The following is a 24,238-nucleotide window of genomic DNA, read 5'->3' on the forward strand; positions in this document are numbered from 1 at the left end:
TTTCCAAAAGCACCTGCTATCTAAGTGGGTTCAACTGACATAAATGCTTTGTTTTCATTTGGAGTTATCTTCTTACGAGCATATCTATATTGTCTGTTATACAGAGGTCACTAGTAGATATGAACATAAGCCTGTAAGTCTCAGGCGCACGTACCTATTCAGGCCTAGGCACGGTATAGTTGTGCTTGTAGCATTGCCTGTAGCGTAGTCAGCAGTGCCAGGGTTCCTGGTGAGAGAAGGGAAACATCAGTGGGCTCTGAGGGCTTTTCATATTGGTAATTAATTCCCTAGGGTGATCCCTCTGTCAGCAGTCCTCGCTGTGTTAGCTTGATGCTGCCTGTTTCATATTTGGCATATTCAGTGGACTTTTAAGTTGTTTTTTGCAGTGGTGGTTTATTGATAAAACCTCACCTATTGTTAAAACATGTAAAGTTCAGAAAGAATACTTTTGTCTTTGAGATAACTGTGTTTAATTTTTCCAGTCTTTATATAAATGTGAAAATTCATCTGCTTTTAATACTTTCTTTAAATTACTGGGTAGGTGGTTTATCATGCTCTGGGTCAAACTCACAAGCAGCTTTTTGAAATGAATAATTCAAGAACAGATAGATCATGGTCAGCAGTATATCTTGGTCAAATATGTTTTAACTCCTGCTTTTTCACTTTTTTGTTTGGAATGATTTACAACAATATCTTACCCACAATGTATTAATTACTTATTGCCTGTCCACTTAATTAGTTACTGTTTTTGTGATGAGTAGGAAAAAGATTCTGCTGTGTAATAACATGAGATGAAGGTGGACTATAGACTTCAGAGCATTTTGTGAGTCAGTAGATTTTGTATCATTCTTGTATCAGATTTCAAAATGTAAGAAATAAAACCAATGCTGGCAGCTGCTGTCTTGGATTATTGAAACAAAAAGCTAAGCTATTCTATGCCTGAAGACTTCCCTAGTGTTGTGGTTTTTCTGGTGGTTTTTTTTTTTTCCTTGTTTGGGTGGTTTGTTTTGTGTGGAAGTGATTTGATAATTCTGTATGTAAATAAATAATGCATAAATAAAACCAAATGAAAATAAAGCAGAAGTTCAAGCTAGTAGCTACAAGACAGCATTTAGATATTCACTAGCTTACTCTTAAAGAGCTAAGTAAATGTGTAGAAAACTGAACTAATGAAGGAGAGAAATAAAGTATCCTACTTGGAATATGTCCTCTGCAATTGATGTTACATTAATTGTGCACTAGATGAGTATAGATAGGTTTCAGCATCTTGTGGGTGCCAGTGACAGAGTAAAACGAAAATTCGGAAACTATTGTTCACCTGAGATTGTTGTATGTTCTGGTTTTTGCCATGAACCATATTAATGTAGAAATGTGCCTGTACAGTCTAGGTTATCTTGAAAGATATGAGTGCAACTGGATCCTCAGGTTAGGACTGAAAATTACCTATTTGGATTTTAACTCTGTGATAGTCTCTGTGGCTTGGTAATGTTGGAGGGTTGTTTTGTGGACTGTTTAAGGTATTGGATGTTTAATGAAAATAGGCACAGTGCAGTGGTCCCATCTGCCAGTAACAATAGTCACAGCTGCTGCTGTAGACATATGGCAGTTAGGTTCTCAGGCAGGCATCCTTGGCATCGGCAAAACTTCAGAAGGTGTTCTGGAGTTAATTTGTTGAGGAAAGAAGTATTTTTCTTCTAATGGTTGCTTGGTTTTTTTCTCTCTAAGGTTTATAAAGCTCTGGTCTAAACCTCAGTATTTAAATAAAAAAAAAAGTTCATAGAGAATCATCCAATTTGAATTCCTTTTCTGTTTGTGGTTTTTTTTGGTTGGTGGGTTTTTTTTTTTTCCTTCTAAGATGTGTCCTGCTTTATGTGATTGTTCTGGAACAAAATAAAAATGGGTGGGAAAGCAGGCCTTAACTTAAAAGGCTATTGATTTATGGTGTGTTTGTCTATTGATATTTGAAATACTAAAATTGCTGATATTTGAAAAATAATACAAAAGTCAAAAGTATTGAGAGGTTCATAGAGCAGGGTAACTTCATCAGTAATTCAGGCAGTACTTTATTGGTATACATTGATGGGTATATTGTTAATTTTTGCCTTTTTTGTTGTTATGTGGCTCTAAAACTTAGTAACCTCTTTCAAAGAAGCTCAAACCTAAAGGGGGGGGAAAAAAGTATGGTTTCCTGAACTTTTTCTTTCTGACCTAATTTTTAACTGCTTCAGTAATGAAAAGACACACCGAATAGAAGAGAAACCTTATTGTGTGTGTGTATGCCTTCAGGAGAATGTTTGGTTTTGTTTTTTTTCTGTAGTAGTATTCTGTAAGCATAGTTTGGATAGTTTCACAAAGGAACTTGTATCGTAGAAACAATTTGGTCTAAATTGCTGATAAGTCCTTACAAGAAACTTTTTCATTTAGACTAGTACTGTGAACATGTAGACTGTAAAGTAATGGGAATTTATATAGCTTTACCTATTTTTATATGTTAAAGGCAAGTTAAAGAGTACATTGTAGTTGTCTCATCAGGAGCATAAAAAAAGGTTAAGTTATTATGTAAGACATTTTCAATGGAAGTATAGAATAGGTGGATTCATTTTTGTAGGTAATCTCAAACTCTCAATCTGTCTTCTGAAAATGCAGAGTTTTAGATATATAAAAGAAAAGTCTTACTCCATTTCTAATGATTTGTGCCTGACAAAAAGCATTGGTTTTAGAAGGATGTCTTGTGTAGTGTTTTTTCTGCAAACAGCTTGTTTTTATTTTTTTTTAAGTGTTTCCAGTTTTTTATGCTTGTATCTTGCATGATGAGGTTGTCTTGGGAAATAAACAGCACTGGAGGAAAGACACTTAACCCCTGCCCTGATTCTCTGGTCTGTAAATCCTCATAACTGGGGTTAAAACTAAATGAATGCTTGTCCAATATGTTAATAGTACATTGCGTTCATGGTAGACGTGTTACCAAAACAGGCTCTTTTATGGGAGGATAAATTGTGTGTCGTGTGGAGGGTGGGTGAATTGGAAACTGGTTTGAAAGAGAAGTGAAAGAAGTCACAATAGTAGAGGTCGCCCAACTTCATCTCCTGACTGTGCTGTTACCAATTACATTATTTGTTGCAAGTCCTGTAACAGGTAACAGAAGGCTTAAATGCAAGCTTGTCTCTAAGAGAAAATGGAGACAATTGCTGTTCTCTTTAAATAGGTGCTCCAGTAGTGGAATTTGATGGGGAGTTTGTTTTGCTTCTCCAGTGTTTTTCTAATAGTACTGGGTCATTCTAGGAGTGGGAGTCATAAGGTGGTAACAGGTAACGCTGGATACAGGCAACAAGCAAAGACTCTATGCATGAACATCAGAGCTCAGTGTTGTGCAGGGTTAGGGATTTCTGTTGCTTGTCCATAAGTCTGTCTTAATTGCTGGCTCTGAATGCCCTACAGTATTGACAGTTGATATGTTTTGTTACAAGCCTTGAATACTTTTTTGGAGAAGAAAAAACCTGAGTTTTTCTAGGTGCTTGGTTTTCCTCCTAAAGCCTTTCTCATGGTTGTATAAAAATAACTTGAGAAGTGTTAATTCTGCACGCTTAAAAAAAAAAAAGAAAAAAAATCTATTTGGAAGATTACTTCAGGGCAGTGGGAGAAGATGAATATTTAATGATTTTTATCATTTATTAATTTTTGTTTAATGGACAAGTAGTGGGCCTGGAGCAAGACCATGGGATGGCTAGAATGTTCTGGGTAACGTTAAAAGCAGGTGGACTAAGGTTAAAAAAACTGTTATAAAGTTAGTATAGAACTGCAGTTGAGAGATAATATTACTAATGAACCCAGAGAAGTTTTCTGTCAGTGGTGAATAAAAAGAAATGCTGCCCCTTTGGAATTAGTGCCTGCTGATGTAGAACTAGGGCTTTAGAGGTGATTCTTTTTAAGAAATGTTTAAATAATATGCCACCTTTCAGTATGCAAGTGGAAGTAAAGAAAATGCAAATTGTCAATGGGAACTACTGTAAGAATTGGGTATTTTCACTACATGAATCCTTTAACATACTGAGGCTGGCAGAACCGATTCCCCAGGATTCCAGTGCTACATGATGTTCTCTTAATGTAGTGTTGGCATGTGTCTGAAGGTCAAAATGGCCTTTGGAGAAGGCTGTTGGCTCTTGGAGATGTAGTCACATAAAAGAGGGGGTGGAGGGAGATACTGTTTTATTTGCCTTGAAACAGAAAATGTGAGGAAAGAATTCATCTCAACTCAGAGTGCTTAGCCGTACATACTTGGCCTTGCATACATAGACCTGATAAGCATATTTTGCAATAGACCATTTTCAGGTAACCAGTTAACAATGGAAGTTTTGGAATGGTTTTAGTTCAGGTTTCTGATAGGTAGAACAGTATGGTTCGACTAGCTCCCACTTGGTGCAAAGCCTGTTGGCATGCTGTTCTCCAAGAACACCAGCTGAAGAGATGGTATTTATAGCACTTGGATCTGTAAGAGCAGCTGAGGATGAGAGTGGTTTTCTAGCAGCTTCTGTGAGCAAGCATTTACCTTGCTCTGGTGCTGTTGAGCCTAACTCCCTCCCCCATCCAACCTTTCTCCCAGTACAGGGTTGAAATTCCACAGTAGGGAGAGAATCCGGTTGAATTCCAAAGGAGCTGTTCTTAGCTTCTACTTGGTTTCCTTCCCTTTTAATGATTTGAAAAATGCAAACAATGCTTTGAAAAGCAAGCACTGCTTTACAAGCTGGAAGTGTCCATTTCCCTTCATTTATCTCTTATAATAACAACCCTGAAAGTCTCTCTTATAAAAACAGTATAGCCATATATCTGATTGCAACGTATGCCTAGGAAAGAAGCCTGTATTAAACGTGTCTTTGGGGTGTTATTCACATTCCAACAAATAAAGAATGCCTGCTCCACCCTGCTCTTGGTAACGAACATATTCTCATTGTTGTCGTTCCAGTCTACAGATGGTGCAGATTTATTTTCCATACCCATGCTTTTTAAGAGACTGTATATTTAATGTTAATTTGGTCTTGTGGAGTCAATTCTGAAAGCCCCAGATCTTTTATATTGGTTAAACTGATTATTCAGTCATCATAAAATGAAACTACTACTTACATTGATTCAAATAATTTGAAGAAGGCACAGAAATAAACTATTTGGTATTTGTTTCCCTGAATGTTAGCCCTTTCTAAGTTCTGTCTAGACTCACATGTTTTTTGAAATCTTCTTTCTGTTCCTTTACCGATGATTAATGAGAACAAAAGTGAAGACAGCACAGTGCCTTTTTTTACTGGCTGTTACCTCTTAGTAAGTTGGTGTTTGGTAGGAACGTGTACTCTGTGTAGGTTACTGCTACCACTGGGAGGATTATTGAGGCTGATGTGAAGCCTCTTGTGAGATGAAACCTAATTTTATTTCATACATAGAAATTAAAGAGGCTTTGTGTCTTCAGCATTGACCGATGTGGTAGCAGTATGGATGGGAATGGAAGATGTAAACGACAGAAAGCAGGCTGTATTGAACAAATGATGGAAGCTTAGTTTCTCCAGTGCCATACCTTACTTACAGCATTATTGGGTTTCATTTCTGATTGGCAATCAGAATTTGGGTTGTTTTGTTTTGGTGTTTTGTTTTTTTTTTTTTAATATTAATCTATTAGTCTGTCACCTCCCTCCAGCGCAGACTGTGTATCAGCTAATCCCAGGATTTAGCCCAAGTTAATTCTGTCTGCTGGTGTTTGTCTGAAGGGCAAACTGCAGTTAGTCAGTTCCTCACTGGAGCACCCTACAGTGACTAATATGTGGCATGTCTGGTGGCAAAATGCCCTGTAACATGACTCTCATCGCTAACAGAGGTGGAGCTATTGAATCTAGTGACTTGACTTTAAATGCAATGAAGGATAAAAGAGTAAATTCCAATTCTTACTTGCTGTGTGCTTTGTGCTCTTGTCTCTATATTCCAAGAGCTTATTAGAAAGAATTGCTTGCATCTCCAGATACTGAACTGCAGATAATTTCTAACCTGCAAAATCTGTAATGTGCTGAGGAGCAGCGCTGACTGGGATGGAAACAGATGAGTTTTGGACTGTGAATTCAGTGTTGTAATCTGACATGACATTTAAGTGGTTAAGAAGTAGTTTTGGACATTCTTTTTGTCTGCAAAAATATTGATATGGCTGAATAGATGGGAATGGAATGAGGGGGCTGTTCTTGTATAAGTTTGCTTGCTCCCCTCCCCCCCCCCCCCCCCCCCCCCCCCCCCCCAGCTCTTTCTCTGTAGGTTTCACACTCTCTGTTTACTTGGTTAGTTTTAATGGGGAGTGGAAGTGTAAGTCCAGAAATGAAGGCTTGGAGTGGGAATGTGTTTATGTATATGTTTAGGAAGGTGTGAGAAGACAGAGCACTGCTTCCAGAAGTGTCCTAGAAGACTTTAACTTTGCATCACCTCTCTGTTGTGTTCTGTACTCAGGTTATAATTGTAAAATAAATAACATATTTGAGGTCTGCTTTTTGAATTTGAGCTTCAACAAATCAAGATTGGATTGTAAGGCAAAAAAGTTTAAATATGCAAAATAATACAGATCACAAAATACATGGGTGCTGTTTCAATAGCGAAGTGTTATTTTAAAAGTTTGGTAACAGTTTTTGCGAAAAGTAAAAACTAGCAATGAATTTGATCTCATAGATTTGAAAGGTTGAAAGTGTATGTTATTTTTGTGCTAGCTGATAAAGCAGATGGTGAATGGTATGAAAAATGTTAATTAAGGAACAAGTAGGATGGACTGTGGAAGCACCTTATGCCAAGAAATGAAGTTACTTGTTTAAGTAAATGCATTTTAAAATCTAAATGTTATGTGGAGATTATTTTCTTACTGTTGATACAGCACATTTAAAATTATAGTTCCTTCATTAATTGTGCTCCTGTTTTCTCCTTATCTTTTATTAGGTTGTACTGCTCCTTCTATATACTTGTCCTGTACCAGGACTAATTAGTTAAAGTACGTGGGTCTTCATAATGATAGGAAATTTTAGATTGTTTGGTGTGAAGACATTTGTTTTGAAACTGTTGGTCAGTGATACGTAAAACTCAATGTTTGTAGTTACAGGTATCGGAAAACTACCACTGAACTTAAACAACTAAGCAACTAAAAAGAATTGTTTAAAGAACTTGAGCTTCAGGGAATATATGGATGACTGCTGCTTTAGAGACACCTCAGATGGCATACAGCAGCTCTGTATGACTTGCTGTAGAACCGTAAGGAGAAATAAGCTTTTAAAATGCAAGCTGTGTCTCTAGGCTGGGATGGCAGTGGGTGTTAAATATACAGCTTCAAATAAAATGGTAATGCTGCATAGCTGTTCACACATTCTATTTAGTCTGTTTGCTTACCAAGATAGAAAATGGATATACATATTATGCCTTAAGGTGAAGCATATTATTAAAATTTTCTGGTAACTTGTAATTTATGTAAAGAAAAGGAATAATATGGGCATTTATCTCCCTCACCCAAATTAACAATTTGTAGAGTGTATTTTTAAAGCATTCATGTTCTCATGCCTTTTCATCAGCCTTCTGTTCCAAAGGTAGATGGTGGACATTAACCCAAATTGTGGTTGCTCCTTTGATCCCAGAAGAGTGTTTTAGACGCTGCAGTCAGAAAATAGTATCTTCAACTTTTTCATCCTTTCCACGTTTGAGTTAACGCATGAAACCCTTTTCAGTAGCAACGGTATAGGAGATGGTGACTTTGTAAAATATCCCATCTGTTGCAGAATACTTAACTTGTGGAAAGCTGAAAGATTCCACATGACCTAAGAAGTTGGCTCTTGGTGAAGCAAGGGGCCTGAAAAAGGGATTGAGTTTCTCAGAAACTGGCTGCTTAGACTAGCTCCAACATTCAAAGTTGCTACGGTGCCATGCTGATGGTAACTAATTGTAGCTGCAGCACAAAGCTTTAGTGTCAGTTTGCAAACAGAAGAGTTAATTGCCACACTGGACCTTTGAAACAGCAGATAAACAAATTTATTCTGTAAGATAAAAAGGCCATTAATGTGTTCCTGCTGTGATTGTCTGCCTCATTGCTGTTCTCGTTTCCTGAGGCTCTGTAATTAAAACATTAGCTTGCTACCATACCGTGAGTCTGCTATGGTGAGAGGAGATAGATGACGACCTATTTCATGATTCACTAGTACAATTCATCTTAGCCTTGCATGATTTAAAAAACAAACAAAACAACTGAAAAGCAATATTGGAGACACTGGAAATAGTCCTTTCTTTAAAATTCTACTTGTTTCCTTTTTCAGGTGAAAACACAGCTTGCTGAATAACATGGTACATAAAATCAGTGTTGCCTACTCACTCTAATTTCTTCATGATCATTCCTTTTTTTCCAATTTGGTGTATGAATTTAGGATAAAGCTTACCTGTACTGTAAGAAGCCTTTCAATTTCTTCAGAAATATCCTTTAGTTTCCTTTAAAAAAGCAGCTAGATTTCATGGATTTGCTGGTCCTTCCAAAGATGATGCTTGGTGCAGTAGACCTTCAAGTTAGGTCAGTTACTTCCACTTGAATTCCTGGTTTCTTAGCTGCCTCACTGTCATCTTTCAGGTGTCTTTTCTCACATTATTGCATATCTGATCGCTTGGTTCAAACTCAGACCCAGTGAGACATGACTGATGCTGATAGCTACTTACTTGGTGCTCAGTGTTCCAAATGAAGAGGGTTTCAGTCCAGTTGAAATCTGTTGAGGTTGTAATCTTACATTTTCTTAATTCAGCCAGCTCTGCTGGATTTATTTGTAGACAGACTGAGAATTCTGTTAAACCAGTGATTCTGAAACTGGAGGATGTAAGACTGTGTAAGGAACAAGAATGGGCATAAACAGACTTCAGGCTTGGATTAGAAGCTGAGTGAAAAGCCTGTGACTGGATCACGCTAGTGAGGGATAGCATGCAGAGTTTCTGGCAGCCAGGAGAGGTTTCCTCTTACCCGTTCCTGCTGCAGTGGAAGGTTTTGGCCAGGCAGCTGCATTCCCAACCTCTGACAGAGCTGCCTTCTTGCACGTTAATATCTTTCCTGATATGATTCTGAAGATATGCTTTACAAAAACCATGCATCCTAGAAAGTAGTTTTCAAAATAGTGACCTGGACATGGAACTTTGTGTGAAGGCGCGGAGGAAAGCCTGTCTGAGAAAATAATGTCTTTTTTAAAAAAGAAAAGTGGGGCAGAGTGGAACCACTTGCACAAATCATGGTGCCTGAACATCACAAGTGTGGTGGATCAAATTTAAGCTTGAAGCAAGTAGGATGAAACTATAATGGCAAGCTTGTAATGCCTTTCGAAACACCAAGGCTATTGCATAGCTAGAGATCTTGTCTTTCGTGGGTGTTCAATGTACCTTTATGTCTAGTGAGCTTAGTGGAAAAATTGGCTATTCTTTTGGTTAAATGTTTGGCCTCTTTGCTTTCTTTTTGGAAGTGGTAGACTTCCTAGAGATTTTTAGGGTGTTTTAAAAAACAGTTAATGGGAAGCATGTATTTACACATCAAACCTAGTTTTGTATAATACTGAAATAATATGCTACTTGTTCTGTTTTCTGTTTCTGACACAGCAGAATCTTAGAAGGCAATTAAATTGTTTGCTTGGAGAGACCAAGTGCGGCTTTGCCTTGGCCAAGAGAAATGTCCGTTTTGCTTATAGACAACAATATAAAAATGGAAGAGAATAAGTTATGAATACTTGCTATTTCACTGTTGATTCTGAGACAAATCAATTGTGCCACGAGGTAGATAAGCGAGATTGAAGTGCTCTTTCTGATGGCATTTTCACCTTCAAATAAAACGGCATCAATGTGACATTTGGGTAACCAATGCCGTGACTCCTCTCACGTGACTATTATCAAGAATTTGGCTTACAAAGGTTTGCTGTTGAGATTAAGCAGCAGAATCTATATTGTCAGGAGAGATGCCAACAATACATTTTTTTCAGGTATCTACTTCGAATTGTGTTATACAGTACCTAGGAATGGGTTCTGTTTATTGCTGCTTTTTTTCTGCTTTCAATGGTTAGATGGCTTTCCCTTGACATTATAACCCAAAACAACTGAAGAAAATAATGTTGTTCACCCCCAAAGGTTGTTACTTTGAACTGATATGGAGCTTGGTTTTTATTTGTACTGCTTTTTTGGGTAGGAGCTTTGGGTACAAGGCATTACTTCTTCCTTACCTTTCAGAGCTTGATGTTAAGTAATTGAATAAGAAACGAGGATTTGTTGAATTGTAGCAGTCTGTAATACACTGGAAGGAGAGAGCTCATTCAGATTTGGGGCAGGGGGGTTGTTCTCTGGGGTTTGTTATGCACTTTAACTTTAGAACTGGTTTAATAGCATGCTGTCGATGTACTGCTGTTTGGTTAAAACCAGCAAAGGAAACTAAAGCCATATATGATTGCTTAGGTTACCAGTTTGTTATGTGTTGATACCCATGTTGCTCTCCAAAGCCGCAAGCACTTTTGCCATTTGATACTGTACTGGTGCAAGGCATATTATTCATTGGCTTTGCATGTCTATCAGCTTGTATAAGCAAGAATGTCAGCTCAAGGTGCATCCAAATGAAATGGAGTTGGCTACAAGAAATAGTGTAGCAACTGTTGCTATTTGCAATCCAGACAGTGATCTTTCCTCCACATTGTGATTTTGGACAACAGCCTTGCTCAGGGACACAGCATCTGGTAGAAGAGTGATTTAATTTTAGTGGGGATTCTCTAACGACATTTTCAGAGATTTCGGTGCAACGTGATGTTAAGTTCGTGTTTGAAATAATAAGAGATGTGGGTGTTAGAAGTCTTATTTATTGCTGAAAGGAAAGGAAAAGCCTCCATCTCCCAAAGCATAGTCTAACTGGCACAAATATGTGAGAAATAAGCATCCTTTGTTTAGAATGACTGATACCAGGATGTAAATCATCCCCAGGAAAACTGTCACCACCTTTGTATAGCTTTTTTCTTTATAGATTTCGTTTGCACGTACCGTAATCTGTGTATCGCTCCCAGAGGCAAGTTGCTGGTTTAGATGGAAATAGGTGTGTGTAAATCCAAGGTGGTTTATCTAATTCTGATACACTCAAGAGTATGCCTTTTTATGGTCTGTCCTTACACAGATGGTGTTGAAAACAGCTGCTGGAAAGAATAGATTTAAGTATTTCCAGTGCTGTAGTACTGAAAAGAAGAAAGCAGTAGAGATTCATTTCTGCAGCAAGAGCAGAACCCTCATTGGAATACAGAAACAACAGACATTCCATATGCCATTAAAATGACAGCTGAATCTGTTCTGTACTACCTGTCTGTCTGTCCCGTTCCCCCCCAGCAAAGGTTATAGGAAGCTGTTTTGTTGCTGGGGGGGGGTGGTGGATGGGGAACCACAAACAAACAACCCCAAAACCAAAACCCAAAACAAATGACCAAACCAAAACCAACAACCTGAAAGGTATTTGGAAGAGCTTTCGTTAATTGTGGGGAATGCACATGTGTGGGTCAGATATTGAAAGAATTAGAGGATGTGAGAAAAGGAAAAGAGCATAAAATTTACAGATTAAGAGTAAAAAAGGTTTTTTAAAAAGCACATTTATTCTGGTATTTGTAAAGTGTTCAGTGACTAACTCACTGAAGGTTCTTAGATTCTTACGTATGAATACCTTGGAAAGAAAATGAAGTCAAGGATTGCAAGAGCTGAAAAGGCAGTTGGAGATAAGCTTTTTGATCTTAAGTCAGGGATTTAAAGGCTATCACATGGGAACTACACACAAGCATTTTTTCGTTATGGCTTTTTTTTTTTGTGTGTGCGTGTGTGAATTTCATCATAGGGGCATTGTATATTATACAGAAGTTCCAGAGAGAGAAAGTACACAAGTTGGTCGGGGGTCACTACGGGATTCAGTGGTTGTATGCTTTAAGAACATTTACCAGTTATTTGGTTGGTTCAGTTAATGTCAGCCCTAATAAAAATCTGTCTGTAGGCTTTGTGCATATAAAAGAGCATTGAAATAAACTACGCAGACAATCTCTGAAATGTCTATAGATCCAGCTTTTTTTTATCTTCTTCCATGCCCTGAAAATACTAAGCTGCTTAAAGCAAATCCTTCTGCAATGAGCTCTTGTACTGTGTAACACGTATGTCAAAACAGACTTGAGTTGTGCGGCTGTGAAATCTCCAGGGATTCTTGAACTCCTTGTGCTTCAGATTGCCTTCCTTGCTAATACTCTTCAACTGATAAAAGCCTGTACCATTCTAAAAGGCAGGGGACCAGGATGACCTGCTTCTGGTTTTCTGTCCAACAGAAGAATTTTGTTTAGCAGCAGCATTCCTTCTAGGATTTTTTTCCCCCCTTGATTTATTTGAAATAAGGCCTACAGAAACATTGTGTGAGGAAGCTGTGCATCTATTCCTTCAATCTTATTACTCCTGTGCAATGTGGCAACTCTGTGAATACTCAGATTCACATGTTAAGTTGAGGGTCAGCAAGCTCATTAATAATGCTCCTAAATGTTGAGTTAGCTGAGTTTGAATGTTATTTCTTGTAGGTATTATCAATCCAAAGAATCCTAAGGAAGCACCAAAGTCCTTCAGCTTTGACTACTCTTACTGGTCCCACACATCGGTAAGTTCTTTTACAAAAAAAGTGGTTTTTTTCTTGTTGACTGGCTCGACACTAACTGCGTTCTCTTCTGATCATGCGATCCTTGTGAGATGTTTCTGCACTGTCTCTCTCACCCTCTTTCAGGTTAAAAGCTTGTCATTGTATGTAGTCTTTTCCTGTTTGGGGGAGAGCAGAAAGAAAAGATCCTGGAGTTCAATAACAAGTTGTAAATATTTGAAAGATTACTGAAAAGTATCCTCCAACAGTGTTCTGTTCTAAATATTTTAAGGATGCCTGTGAACCACAGTTAATTCAGTTTTGTTCTTAGACAAGTGAAAGTTGTTTGAGTTCTTACAGATCAAGGAGAAATGTGGTGTGGATTCCCTTGGCAGATTTGGAAAAGACAGAGTAGTGATACGTGTTTCTGATAGCTGGAAAAGCAATAAACTCTCATCTAGCATCTCTGCCCCACCCTCTTGCGAATTGGTGCTAAGGTCTTGCTGACTTCCAGTAATTGTTTTGCAGCAGAACTGTGGTGTTCTGCCATCTACCCCTCCCCTGCCCTATTTTCTCAAAAGATATAGAAAGAAAGGATAATGTGTTTCTCTAAGATTAATTTTAGTTACTGGGATGGTGCAAATAAGAATTAATATTTCTGAGCAAATCTGTAGCCAATGAGGTTGTTTTCATGATGGAAAAACTTGGATTGTTATAGCTCTTTTACCGAATCTTCCAGAGCACCTGTGCAAGTAGATTACAGGATCAGTCAGAGGAACATTATGAACGTAATTCCTGAAAACTAGCAGGAAAGAAAGTGGTCTGATAAAACCTTGATCCCGACATTAGAATGTTAGCACAGCTATATCTGTCCTGATTTCAAGAGCAAGTAATGTTAAAATCTGACGCTTCAGGAAGAGAGAGAGAATGATAGATCAAGAATAATGTAGTCACATACAATGTAGTGACATACTCCTTAAAAAATTAAGTTTCAGTAGCATGTTATCTGTGCAATCTCTACTACATTGTGCAACTTAAAACATCTGCATAGATAATCGTTAGTATTATAACTTTTTCAAGTGTATTTACTAAGGACTTGCCTAAATGATCAAGAGAGGACATCAGAAAAAAGAGCAATATACCCTGAATCCAGCTTTCTCTCAGCATTTTTGTATTCTGTGCCATTCCTGGAGCTGCATCTTGGATTGCCTCTCATGACTGGATGTTGGAGTCTGATTGGTACAGTGCCCGAGTACCTGAAATGCACTACCTAAAAAATGGAGAATTATTCATGAAGTTTTGTTTTGTACAAGTTGTGTATTTGCCTTGAGATCTGGCAAGTGTATTCTTTTTGACATCAATAACTTGTAGTTATTTTTTTCCACTGCATGTGCAGCAGTGCCTCTTCTCAAAATGTAACAAACTTTTCAGTTGAGTGTTTGAAGGTGGTCACTTGCTTTATCCATATACAGATTTCTGTCATAGGGTGCATCTGCAGTAGAGTTTTGTTAAAAAAAAAAAGCTACTTTAAAGCAATTTAGCCCAGTGATAAAATAATGTTATATTGCTAACCTTGTATTTAGCCATAGAAAAATGTTCTGATAGATTCCTTGACCAGTTCAGGTACTTGCTAATTTGAAATATGTATTGACATACTTAAAGATTTTGTAGTCACTGGAGGCTGTAAATCGAAACCTGGATTATTAGACAGTAGAATCAGCTGCAAGAAAAAATTGGTCATGTTAATGATTTGTTTACTCTTTTAATCTTAAAAAAAGGAAACAAAATAAATGTGAGCAACTTTGGTTTTCTTCCCCCTGCTACCCTTCAGACCCCTTGTCAAGACCAGCCACTGTGGGATTTCTGTAGCTTCCAGTCCTTTATTTGTTTGTATTGACTTCCTGAACTCTACTTTAGATTTTCTCCCCTTGACTCCCTCCTCCCAAACACCCTGAATGTCATTTGTTGGTGATCTTGAATGATAGGATAAGACTATATTTGTGCTGCTTTCATGTCTTTTCAGCCTGAAGATCCCTGCTTTGCATCTCAGAGCCGCGTGTACAATGATATTGGGAAGGAGATGTTACTGCATGCCTTTGAGGGCTACAATGTATGCATTTTTGCCTATGGACAAACTGGAGCTGGGAAATCCTACACAATGATGGGCAAGCAGGAGGAGAGCCAAGCAGGCATAATCCCCCAGGTAGAGCAGAACCCATTTGGGGTTTTTATAGCATGTTCAGGCACGTGCTTGTGGATATGCTTTTTTTATATTGCAATAATGGTTAACAAGAGAACCACAGCTTGCTTCTGAAGTGAAAGGATACTGGGGGGAAAAAGAGCATTTTTAGTAATTTTCCTCCTGTAACTTTTTTTAAATTGTACTGTACACTCTGTATATTTTTTTTTTGTACATCCAGTTTCTCCACTTCCCCAGCAAACTAGTAAATCAAGACGTCTTAGTCACTGGGTTTCTTGTCCCCTTCTCTGACTTTAGCTGGGATAGCACTTAAGCACTTTGTATTCAGTAGGAATTCAAAAGGTGGTATTACTGATGAATATGTCAGGAACTTTTTGTAGTGATAAGTTTCCCAAGGCTACAAACTGAATAATATATCTTTGTAAGAAATTAAGCTCATCAAAATAAAAAAATTGGGAAAAATAGGGCAACTGAGCACAGCCCAGTGTTATTTCCTTCTCTGAAATTTCTTTTGACATTTGCCATGAAATTTGAAGAAGTTGAGATACCCACACAAGAAATTCTGGCTGGCAGAAGTTTGTCACCATGAATTTAGCATTCTGTAGCTGTTGGTTGTGTGGCACTTGTTCTAAGTGCAGGCCTTCCTCAGTGTGTAGGCACTGACAGTGGACCAAGTTTGTTGGAAGACAGTGTGTTCCTCCATTCTCAAAATAGAAATCTGAGGCAGGGTTTCAGTCTTAATAAAAAAATATGCTGAACAGCTTGAGTCCTCATTCTGCTGCAGGTCTGCAGTAGACATTGGCCCTGTGCCACAGGTATGGAATAGATGACATGGAGCGCTGTTCTCCGTTAATGGCATGGGCATATGTGCTGAAATAGGTTGCAAGTGTTCTGGTGATCAGCTTAAAATAATGTTGAAAGAACTAATGTGATGAAGGACAGAATTGTTATACCTAAGCATTTTGGTGTTATTACAGTAATACAAAGTAACGATGTAATAGGTGAAACGAACTGAAAATCTGTGACAACAGCTTTGTGCTAAATTTTTTTTGTTGTGATTGTGATACTTCTATTTGTTTTTTCTGAAACTTCAAATACATAAGAATTAAACATTCTCCTGACCCCTGCTCCCAATTGAATAATGCTCCTGTAATCTACTACAGTTTTAAAACAAAATCTTTTCCTTCCAGTTTCACTGGGAGGCCTGCCCATAAAGTACAAAATGAATTATCTGTTCAGGGAGATGTTGTTGAATCTGTTGTCTTTCTTGTCTCATACACAGAAGGTACAGCACAATCGTGTTCCAAGTAGTATAGGTTGTTGACATTAAATTCTTATGCATTGGCAAAGTTCCCTGTTTGCCAACCTAGTGTGACACTTTATGGTACTTAAACCATGTGTTGACTGAATACTTTAGAGTGTATACTTTCAAAATTGCTTATATTCTTCATTATCTGGTTTTTTTTTCATACAGTGACTTGTAGATATGTGTTCCAGAAACCTCTTTTTACAATTATTCCTCTCTGTACCCATGCTTTTCATTTTAATCTCCAAATGTATATTAATGGCTTGCCCACTGTTCATTTCTTCCTCTTTTATCATCTTAATTTTGGGTCTCTGTTACTTGTAGACAAGCACTATTGAGAGCAGTAGACCACTGGTAGTTAAAGTATCCTTCATACAAAAATACTGTTAACAAATTTTGAAATAATTTCTGCCTGCTGATTTGAATCTGGATTTTGGAACTTCAACACACTGAATAAACAGGCTGTTGTTTTTATGAGGCTAGGACAGGATTAAAGATTTTCATCATTCCTTTCTAAAATTGCTATTTCCAGTTTCAGTTAAGGGCTTTTTCTAATTTTATAGTACAGAATAATAAACCTAGAACAATTGTTCAGGTGGTCTATAAAACAAGGTTGAATGATGGTGATGTAGAATTTCCCAGTGAGGGTGTATGTGGTTGATGTAATGTTTTTTTTTTTTTCTTCCCCTGCCCTCACTCTGAAGCCAGTTTAATGACATATTGTGGTACTTGTTATTACTCGGTAAAGACTAATTTCTGACTTGGCTTTAATCCCGTTCTAGCTATGCGAAGAACTGTTTGAGAAAATCAATGACAACAGCAATGAAGAAATGTCATATTCTGTAGAGGTGAGTATGGTGAGGGATCAAAGAGTATCTGTGTTTGGACATCAAACTGAGCTTAGTTGCTGCGTTCTTGATGTTGCATTAAGATGCTGATTTTTGATTGTGTGTGGGGTTTCTTGTTGTGTGTGGGTGTTGGGTTTTTTTGGCGTTGTCTTTTCTCTTTTATATTTTAGCCAAATGTAATAAAACATTTCTGGGACAGTTTCCACACCCCACCCCCCCCCCCCCCCCCTCCTGTGTAGCAGTTCTGAAAGAAGTGATGGGCTGAAAAACCTGAAGATGAATTTGTAGATTAACTTTTTGTTTTGACTGCTGGATGGAAAATTACATATTTCTTGCCAATTACAATAGTCATAATTTATACCTTGTTTCTCTACAGGAATTGTCTAGAATAGCTTAGTCATGGAGTCTTACCTGACATCTGTTAGTAAGGTTGGTTTACAGAAAAAAAATGTTTAAGTTGTGCATACATAAGAAATTTGTCAGTACTTAATTTTTCTTAATTATTATCCTTAGGTTGGTTTGTGTTTAGAAAGTCATTTTCATATGCTGTCGTACTGCACCGTTTCTTTTCCTGTCTTCCTGTTCTGCTCCAAAATAAAAATAAAAGCAGCCACTTTGCAGAAATGGTATTTCCTTTCTTCTACAGTAGAGTTGTCTACCATCTGTGTGCTCCCCCCCTCCCCAATCAGTTTTAATAGTCTCACATGCAAGTATGTTGCAGGCTTTGAAAGAAAGGAAGACCAAAAGGGGTGGAAGTCAAATGTGATTGCTATTAATAAATGTGAACTCCTATCATTACTGTTTTCTAAGTTACAGAACTGGAAAACTATTAGGCTTTGAATCAATCCATTTTAACACTTATTTGTATTTTATTAACATTTGATGACTTAATGCTTGAATACCATGGGAGTATCACATTTAGGATTGTGAGTGCGAATATTCTAACATTTTCATGGTATTTTTTCTATTTGGTACTTGTTTATGGTCCTGATTATGTCTCTAAGCATAGATTTGTGCATGTGAGAGAGAAATCATCTCTCCAAAAGAATGAGCATCTGACAAAAAAAGCAAAGAAGGGAGGCAGTTAGACAGAATTAGTGATGGAAATGTATAAATAGTGTATTATGATCTGTTTTGGATGTAGAATTCATTTTTCTGCATTGCACTTAAACAAAAAGAGATCTTCAATCTCTAAATTTCGAAGGCTGTTGCTTACATCTGTAATCCACAGAATGAAAGTGAGTAACTTACTGTCTCTTTTAATATTTACTATCTGGACTGCTGCAGCTGCTCTTGGATCGGGATAAGCATAGTGCCATGACAAATCTAAGATTTATAATTTATTTCAAAGGGCGCAGATTTAAGATTAGTGTGCTTTGAATAATTGTACTGATGAGTCAGGAATACAGCAAGATGTGGATACAGCTCAGAATCAAAAGTTGATTCTGCATACAAAGAAATTAAACTTTTTTGCTTAAGTTTGCTTTGGAAGTTCATAAGAGATTCCTTGTAAGCAGACTCCTTTTACCACCTGTCTTCTTTGCCTCTTTAGAAAGGTAGTTCTTCTGCTGTGTCATATTAAAGCTGTTAAGATGATTGTGAACTCATGTTTAATAATTAATTAAACACCAGTGTTTTTTGAAATGGTTGAGACACCTGTACGTGGATCCAAGGTCTGCAGCATATGTGGGAGATCTGATGTGTGAGACTAGTGACTCCTTTTCCTTTCTGCCATTGTGTCAAGCTGTTACATGAATGGAGATGCCCGCCTACAGCTTTCTTGTAGTGGACTGAGGGAGTTAGCACCAGTGGCACTCTAAAATGCTGCAAAGCACTAAATTGTCCATGCAAATTCCTGTTTTCAGGTGAGTTACATGGAGATTTACTGTGAGAGAGTCAGAGACTTGTTGAACCCGAAGAACAAAGGGAATTTGCGGGTGCGAGAACATCCTCTGCTTGGACCATATGTGGAAGATTTGTCCAAGTTAGCAGTCACATCTTATACAGACATTGCAGACCTCATGGATGCTGGGAACAAAGCCAGGTTAGTGATGGTAGTGTGTTACATATTTTTATCTCAGTTGGGATATATGGCTATAACAGCAAATTTAAAATACCTTTTGTGATGCTTTGGCGCTTTCTTAAAAACTCATTTCACATGAGGGATATTGTTGCGCTATGCACTGTTCAATGCTATTAAAAGACTGAAATTGATTTGTGTGGTGAAATAGTGCTGCAAATCACTGTATAGATATTTAAAGCTTGTAGTGGCTTGAGATGAAGTATGTGAATAATTCTGCTAGCTTTTGTTTCTGCCTTTGTGTACTGTATCATCACAGTCTCCTTATTCAAGTAGTTCAGGACTAAAGTTGGCATTCTAGCTTTAGGTTCTGGTTCATTAGTAGTCGTTTATGTGTCAGCTGTAGGCTTCATTTAACAACGTGTGGGAAAGATTGACATAAACGCTGCTCATGTTTTCTTGGGTGTAAGGTAGATTGAGTACACAGATTGAGAAAGCCCTGTTCAGACTGTGATGAAGGTGGGACTAATCCAGGAGTGAAAAATCAAGGGGTTTCTTAATGGTGTTTGGTATGGCTTGGTCTCGGTTACAGGGCAGAGCATCAACTGTACAGTCTCTTGGTGTCATTCCTCTACAGCTGCATGCAGCCCTGCAGGTAGTTGTGCTTGCAGCAGAGAGGCTACTCTTTTCTAAACATGTCTGTATCTCTTCATGTTTTAGGACTGTGGCAGCTACCAACATGAATGAAACCAGCAGCCGCTCTCATGCTGTGTTTACAATTGTCTTTACTCAGAAGAAACATGACACAGAAACTGATCTTTCTACAGAGAAGGTATGTTACAGATAAGTGGCTTTCCAACTGTTTTTCATAAATCTTCCCTGTAGTAACTTATTGGCAGTATGACAAGAAAATGAGAATTAAATATTTTTTCTGGTGTTCTGCATAAGGGTGAATTGCTTTGTGCCTTGATGGAGCCCTTTTATTTTTCTATGGAATTTTGTTTGATTGTAGTCTAAAAAACAACTAAATGGGGAATATGTGCAGGAGGAGAATATGTAGATTTGAGGAAGATACAGCCGTAAGGACTAGGTTCTCTGGGGAAGGATGTATGAAATAAAATAAGTTATCCTTCCCCAGTCGTCTTCCCAGAACTTTCTGTGGTTTTGCTTGTCAGTGCAAAATGTTTGCTTTGTTAGTTCTTTCCTTTGGGCACAGGGATTGGGATGAGTGAGATTTAGGCACTTTCTGGAATTTTCATGTTAAAAGGAGGTACCCTGTTTAGTATGGAACAGTTTTCTGGCTTTTATTACTCTGCAATACAGACTCTGCATGCAATAGTAGATGAAACACAGGTAATGTTCATGTTTCTGAACTGACTACTGTGGACAGATCTGAAAAAATTTGTGAAGATGCCTACCCACCAAATGATAAGACCCTCTAAAGTTACTGTTAATGGACACGCACTCTGTAGCTTTTGATACGCCAGTGCTTTATTGCTGGCGTTACTAGAGTCAGGATGAAACATGAGTTTTTCTCTTCCTTTGAGATTCTTGTGTGGTCTGTAGCAGTAACGATTTTTTTTTTACTTCTGTTTTGGTCTGATCATGTGAGATCTCACTCTGTCTTTTTGGGTAGAGCATAGTGCTACTTAAAACAGTGCATAATCCCAGACACGTTTTATCCATAAGGTAACAGTATCAAGCTAATTGCTTGTGAAAACGCTGTTTGACTGTAGTTTTAAGCACAGTACAGGGATTTTTTTTTTTTTAGACAGTAGAATTCTTCTCATGCCATAGAATTCTTTGAAATTTTGTTCTTGCTCTCGTTCACCAAGAATTAGTTCTCATTGTTAACGTGCTTTTGCTCTACAGGTCAGCAAGATTAGCCTTGTGGATTTAGCTGGCAGTGAGCGAGCCGATTCAACTGGTGCCAAAGGAACCCGATTAAAGGTATTGGGCCATTGATGTAGGGTAAAGAAAGGGAAGTGGGTGTGCAAGCATCATGTGGAGCCTTTGCTTGAAAAATGATAGGAAAAGAAAGGATTGGTATTGTAAGTACGGAAAAAATAATGGCATAACTGAAGGCGCTTTTTTTCCCGTCTGATCATGGGTGTCACATTTGGCTCATTTAGTCCACAGAGGTTTGTTTGAACAATTTTAATTGCTATATAATATTGGATTATGTTTTCACAGGAAGGAGCAAATATAAACAAGTCTCTTACAACTCTGGGCAAAGTTATATCAGCATTGGCCGAAGTGGTAAGTACAGCATTTACTTCCTTATAACAACCTTTCCATAGCTAGTAAAACAGACAGTAAAAACCACGGAGTACAGCAGAATCTTTCACTGTTCTTGGCCTAGCATTCTTAGCCAAATTAGCTGTGTGTATTTTGATAAATGAATAGTGCTGATAGTATTCTGTGAATGGCATGCAGCCTGGTAGAAACGTCATGTGTCATTAGACTGAAGCATTGGTTTATTTAGCTGTGAAGAAGCCATGCAAAAGAAGCCTGCATTTGTGTAGAAGATGCGTTCAGGTAGCAAGCTTTTAGTTCTGCAGAGCAGTAATTTTTTTATCTGAAAGAATAACTTTAGAAAGCTAACTGCAGTTCTGTTGTTACAAAATTTTAGAAGTACCCATGTAATAATTTGATTATCGCTGGCTTTTTTTGCAATGGCAAGACTTAGGTGTTGAGTTGAGTGAGCATATGTTGATCCAAACATAATATTGTAGGTTTAGAAAAGTACTTTGTCTTTTACTTTTTACACTCAACTACTATTTAAAAAAAAAGTAAATTATTACTGCTCCTTTTAAAAGTGAGTTAAATGAGTTTTCAACAGCTTGGATAGGTTGAATATACTTACGTGCTTTTTAGGGTTTTTTTCCCATGAAAACTGTTCTCATTTATTGGGCTCCTCAAGAAAAGAAAATGCTGTCCAAGTTAAGATGGAATTTATATATAAAGCTCTGTTAAGAAGCTCATTTTGTATCTCCTTCCTCTTTCTTTAATGCTTTCAACTTAGGATAACTGCACTAACAAGGTATGGTCTGAGTAGTAGGGGATGGTGTCTTTTTTTTGCTTGAGCGTAAGTTTTTATTCTCTTCATTTTGGAATCAAAGAACAGCGACCTTTTATGTCAGATCTTTGAGAAGTTCCTGTGACTATAAATTAGTCTTGAAGCCTTAGAATTACCAGTACTAAAATTTTTAAAATGTTATAAGTTTGGGGATAAATGAATGAAAAGTACACATTTAGGTGTGTATTTAGGAATATTCTTTAATTACATTCCTGCTTCTGCTTTGGTGACTTACATGAGGAATATTTACTTTTAGTATGGATAACTTTGTCTCTACTTTCGTGTTTCTGCTCTCCATGCTTTTTTCTTTACCTCATATGATGGATTTAATAGTCAATTCTAGTTTTCAGCTTTAATATCTGGTGCTTACCTGCCCTTAGTATATTTTTCTCATCCATTGTAAGGTTGCTTACCTTTGGCAAGGGGCAATAGAACTGTTCCAAGACCAATGCTCACATTTTAAGCACCTTTTGAGTGTTAAGAAGAGTTTCACACAAATTATAATTAGGCCTTTTATTGCAAAGCCATGTATTGAATGTTGTGTGGAATTTAACTTTTGACATCTCTCGAAGCAACATGTTTGCCTCCTATTTGTGTAAGTAAATGAATGACCAAAGATTCACGTTCTGTTACAGAGCTTTAGAAATTAATTGTTTCTTTTAGACCAAATAAGCCAGACAAAGCCTTTGTAATGAAATTTGGAGGGAAGTCTACCAAAGGTGCTCAGAAGGCCATCTTCTCTTTTGTGGAAGTTCCTCATTGATCACTACTGATTTTGCGATGAAGTACTTAAATACTTGGACACACATCTTGTGGCCTTGTGCTTCAGTTTGAGTAGTCTCTGTAATATTTTTGTCCTTTTTTTAAAAGAAAAAAAACAAAACCCCCAAACAAACCCCTAAACCACCTCCTTTCTACTCATACTTCTAATTTCAGTGTGAAAGTACTTTCATCTCTTCCATCCTCAGATTTCCTAATAACTGCTTACAGAAGCCCAGGAAGATTGGGTAGTTGTCCTTTTACATGTGTACCTGTATCTCTGTAGCTGTGCAATCTCCTGTAATAGACCTTTGACTGCTCTAAAAAGCCATAATTTTTCTAACAAAGGAAAAGTGAATCTTCCTTTGAATGAGTAAGGTTTACTTCTTAAATTCACTTGCAATGGTGTTAAAACACAGAATTTAAATGTCAGGAAGATATTCTTCATACACAGAATACACTTTCTGGACATAGTGTGTCAAGGGAATTCTCTGGACTGCTTATCATCATCTGTTTAGATAGCTGAATATTTTGCATGTTACCTAATATCAAACTCAGTAACCACTTGTACAACCAAGGGCCACCTCTCTGTTTAGATAGCTTATGTGCATGCTTGTCATGGTTCTTCTAGTACCTATACTATGATTTTTATGTTTTAAGTATTAATTTTCCATTTGGTGTCTGTTTCTTAGTAGTGTGTTCTTTCTTTGTAGAGTAAAAAAAAGAAGAAGACAGACTTTATACCATACAGGGATTCTGTACTAACATGGCTTCTTCGAGAAAATCTAGGTATGGCTGACTTGCCTATGCCAGTATGGAAAGAAATTATCACTAAATTCTCTGACTGCTTTTGACTTTCTTAAATTTGTATCGAATGTTAAGTTAAATAATTTTAATAGTCAAATCTGAGTCAAATAGTTCCATCTTTTGTTAAAGTTACAACTATCTTTCCTATGATTTTTTGAATATTTCTCAGTAAGGTAGAATATAGTTGAATTCTATAATTTTGTGAAAATGCTGATATTTAGTAAGTAGTTAGAGCCTAGACTGTGCGTTCTAGTTCTGTCTAAAATCTTGCCTGTTTGTTATAGGTGGTAACTCCAGAACTGCAATGGTTGCTGCTTTGAGTCCAGCAGACATAAACTATGATGAAACTTTGAGCACTTTAAGGTACTGTCTATTTATCTGAGATGGGTATGGATAGCTGTTAGCTCTAATGGCTGTATTCTATCCTTCAAACCTTTGGGTTTTCATACTCTGAGAAAATCTGTGGGGAAGATGACTCTGTGCTGGCAAGAACTCGATTATTTTGAAAAAGGAAAACCAATCTATTATATATGAATAGGGAGCTAGTGATTTATTGCTGATTCTAAACTTGAAAAATCAAACTAA

The 24,238-nt window shown here is 37.4% G+C and overlaps 1 protein-coding gene across 30 annotated transcripts in view; it reads left to right on the plus strand.

The window, feature by feature from the left end:
• Positions 1–24,238, plus strand: part of KIF1B (kinesin family member 1B) — a 96,641-nt gene that overhangs the window by 9,760 nt on the left and 62,643 nt on the right. For 25 of the 30 annotated variants that reach the window (XM_040585424.1, XM_040585427.1, XM_040585437.1 and 22 more), the window contains exons 3-12: positions 12,582–12,658; positions 14,658–14,837; positions 16,923–16,988; positions 18,854–19,032; positions 19,729–19,840; positions 20,881–20,958; positions 21,202–21,267; positions 22,034–22,051; positions 23,560–23,635; positions 23,938–24,016. In XM_040585424.1, the coding sequence (XP_040441358.1) occupies positions 12,582–12,658; positions 14,658–14,837; positions 16,923–16,988; positions 18,854–19,032; positions 19,729–19,840; positions 20,881–20,958; positions 21,202–21,267; positions 22,034–22,051; positions 23,560–23,635; positions 23,938–24,016 (931 nt within the window). The remainder of the gene's footprint in view (positions 1–12,581; positions 12,659–14,657; positions 14,838–16,922; positions 16,989–18,853; positions 19,033–19,728; positions 19,841–20,880; positions 20,959–21,201; positions 21,268–22,033; positions 22,052–23,559; positions 23,636–23,937; positions 24,017–24,238) is intronic. The other 5 variants (XM_040585426.1, XM_040585436.1, XM_040585450.1 and 2 more) reach the window with 1 other exon arrangement.

Source organism: Falco naumanni, chromosome 3, assembly GCF_017639655.2.
Source record: "Falco naumanni isolate bFalNau1 chromosome 3, bFalNau1.pat, whole genome shotgun sequence".
Lineage (NCBI taxonomy): Eukaryota > Metazoa > Chordata > Aves > Falconiformes > Falconidae > Falco > Falco naumanni.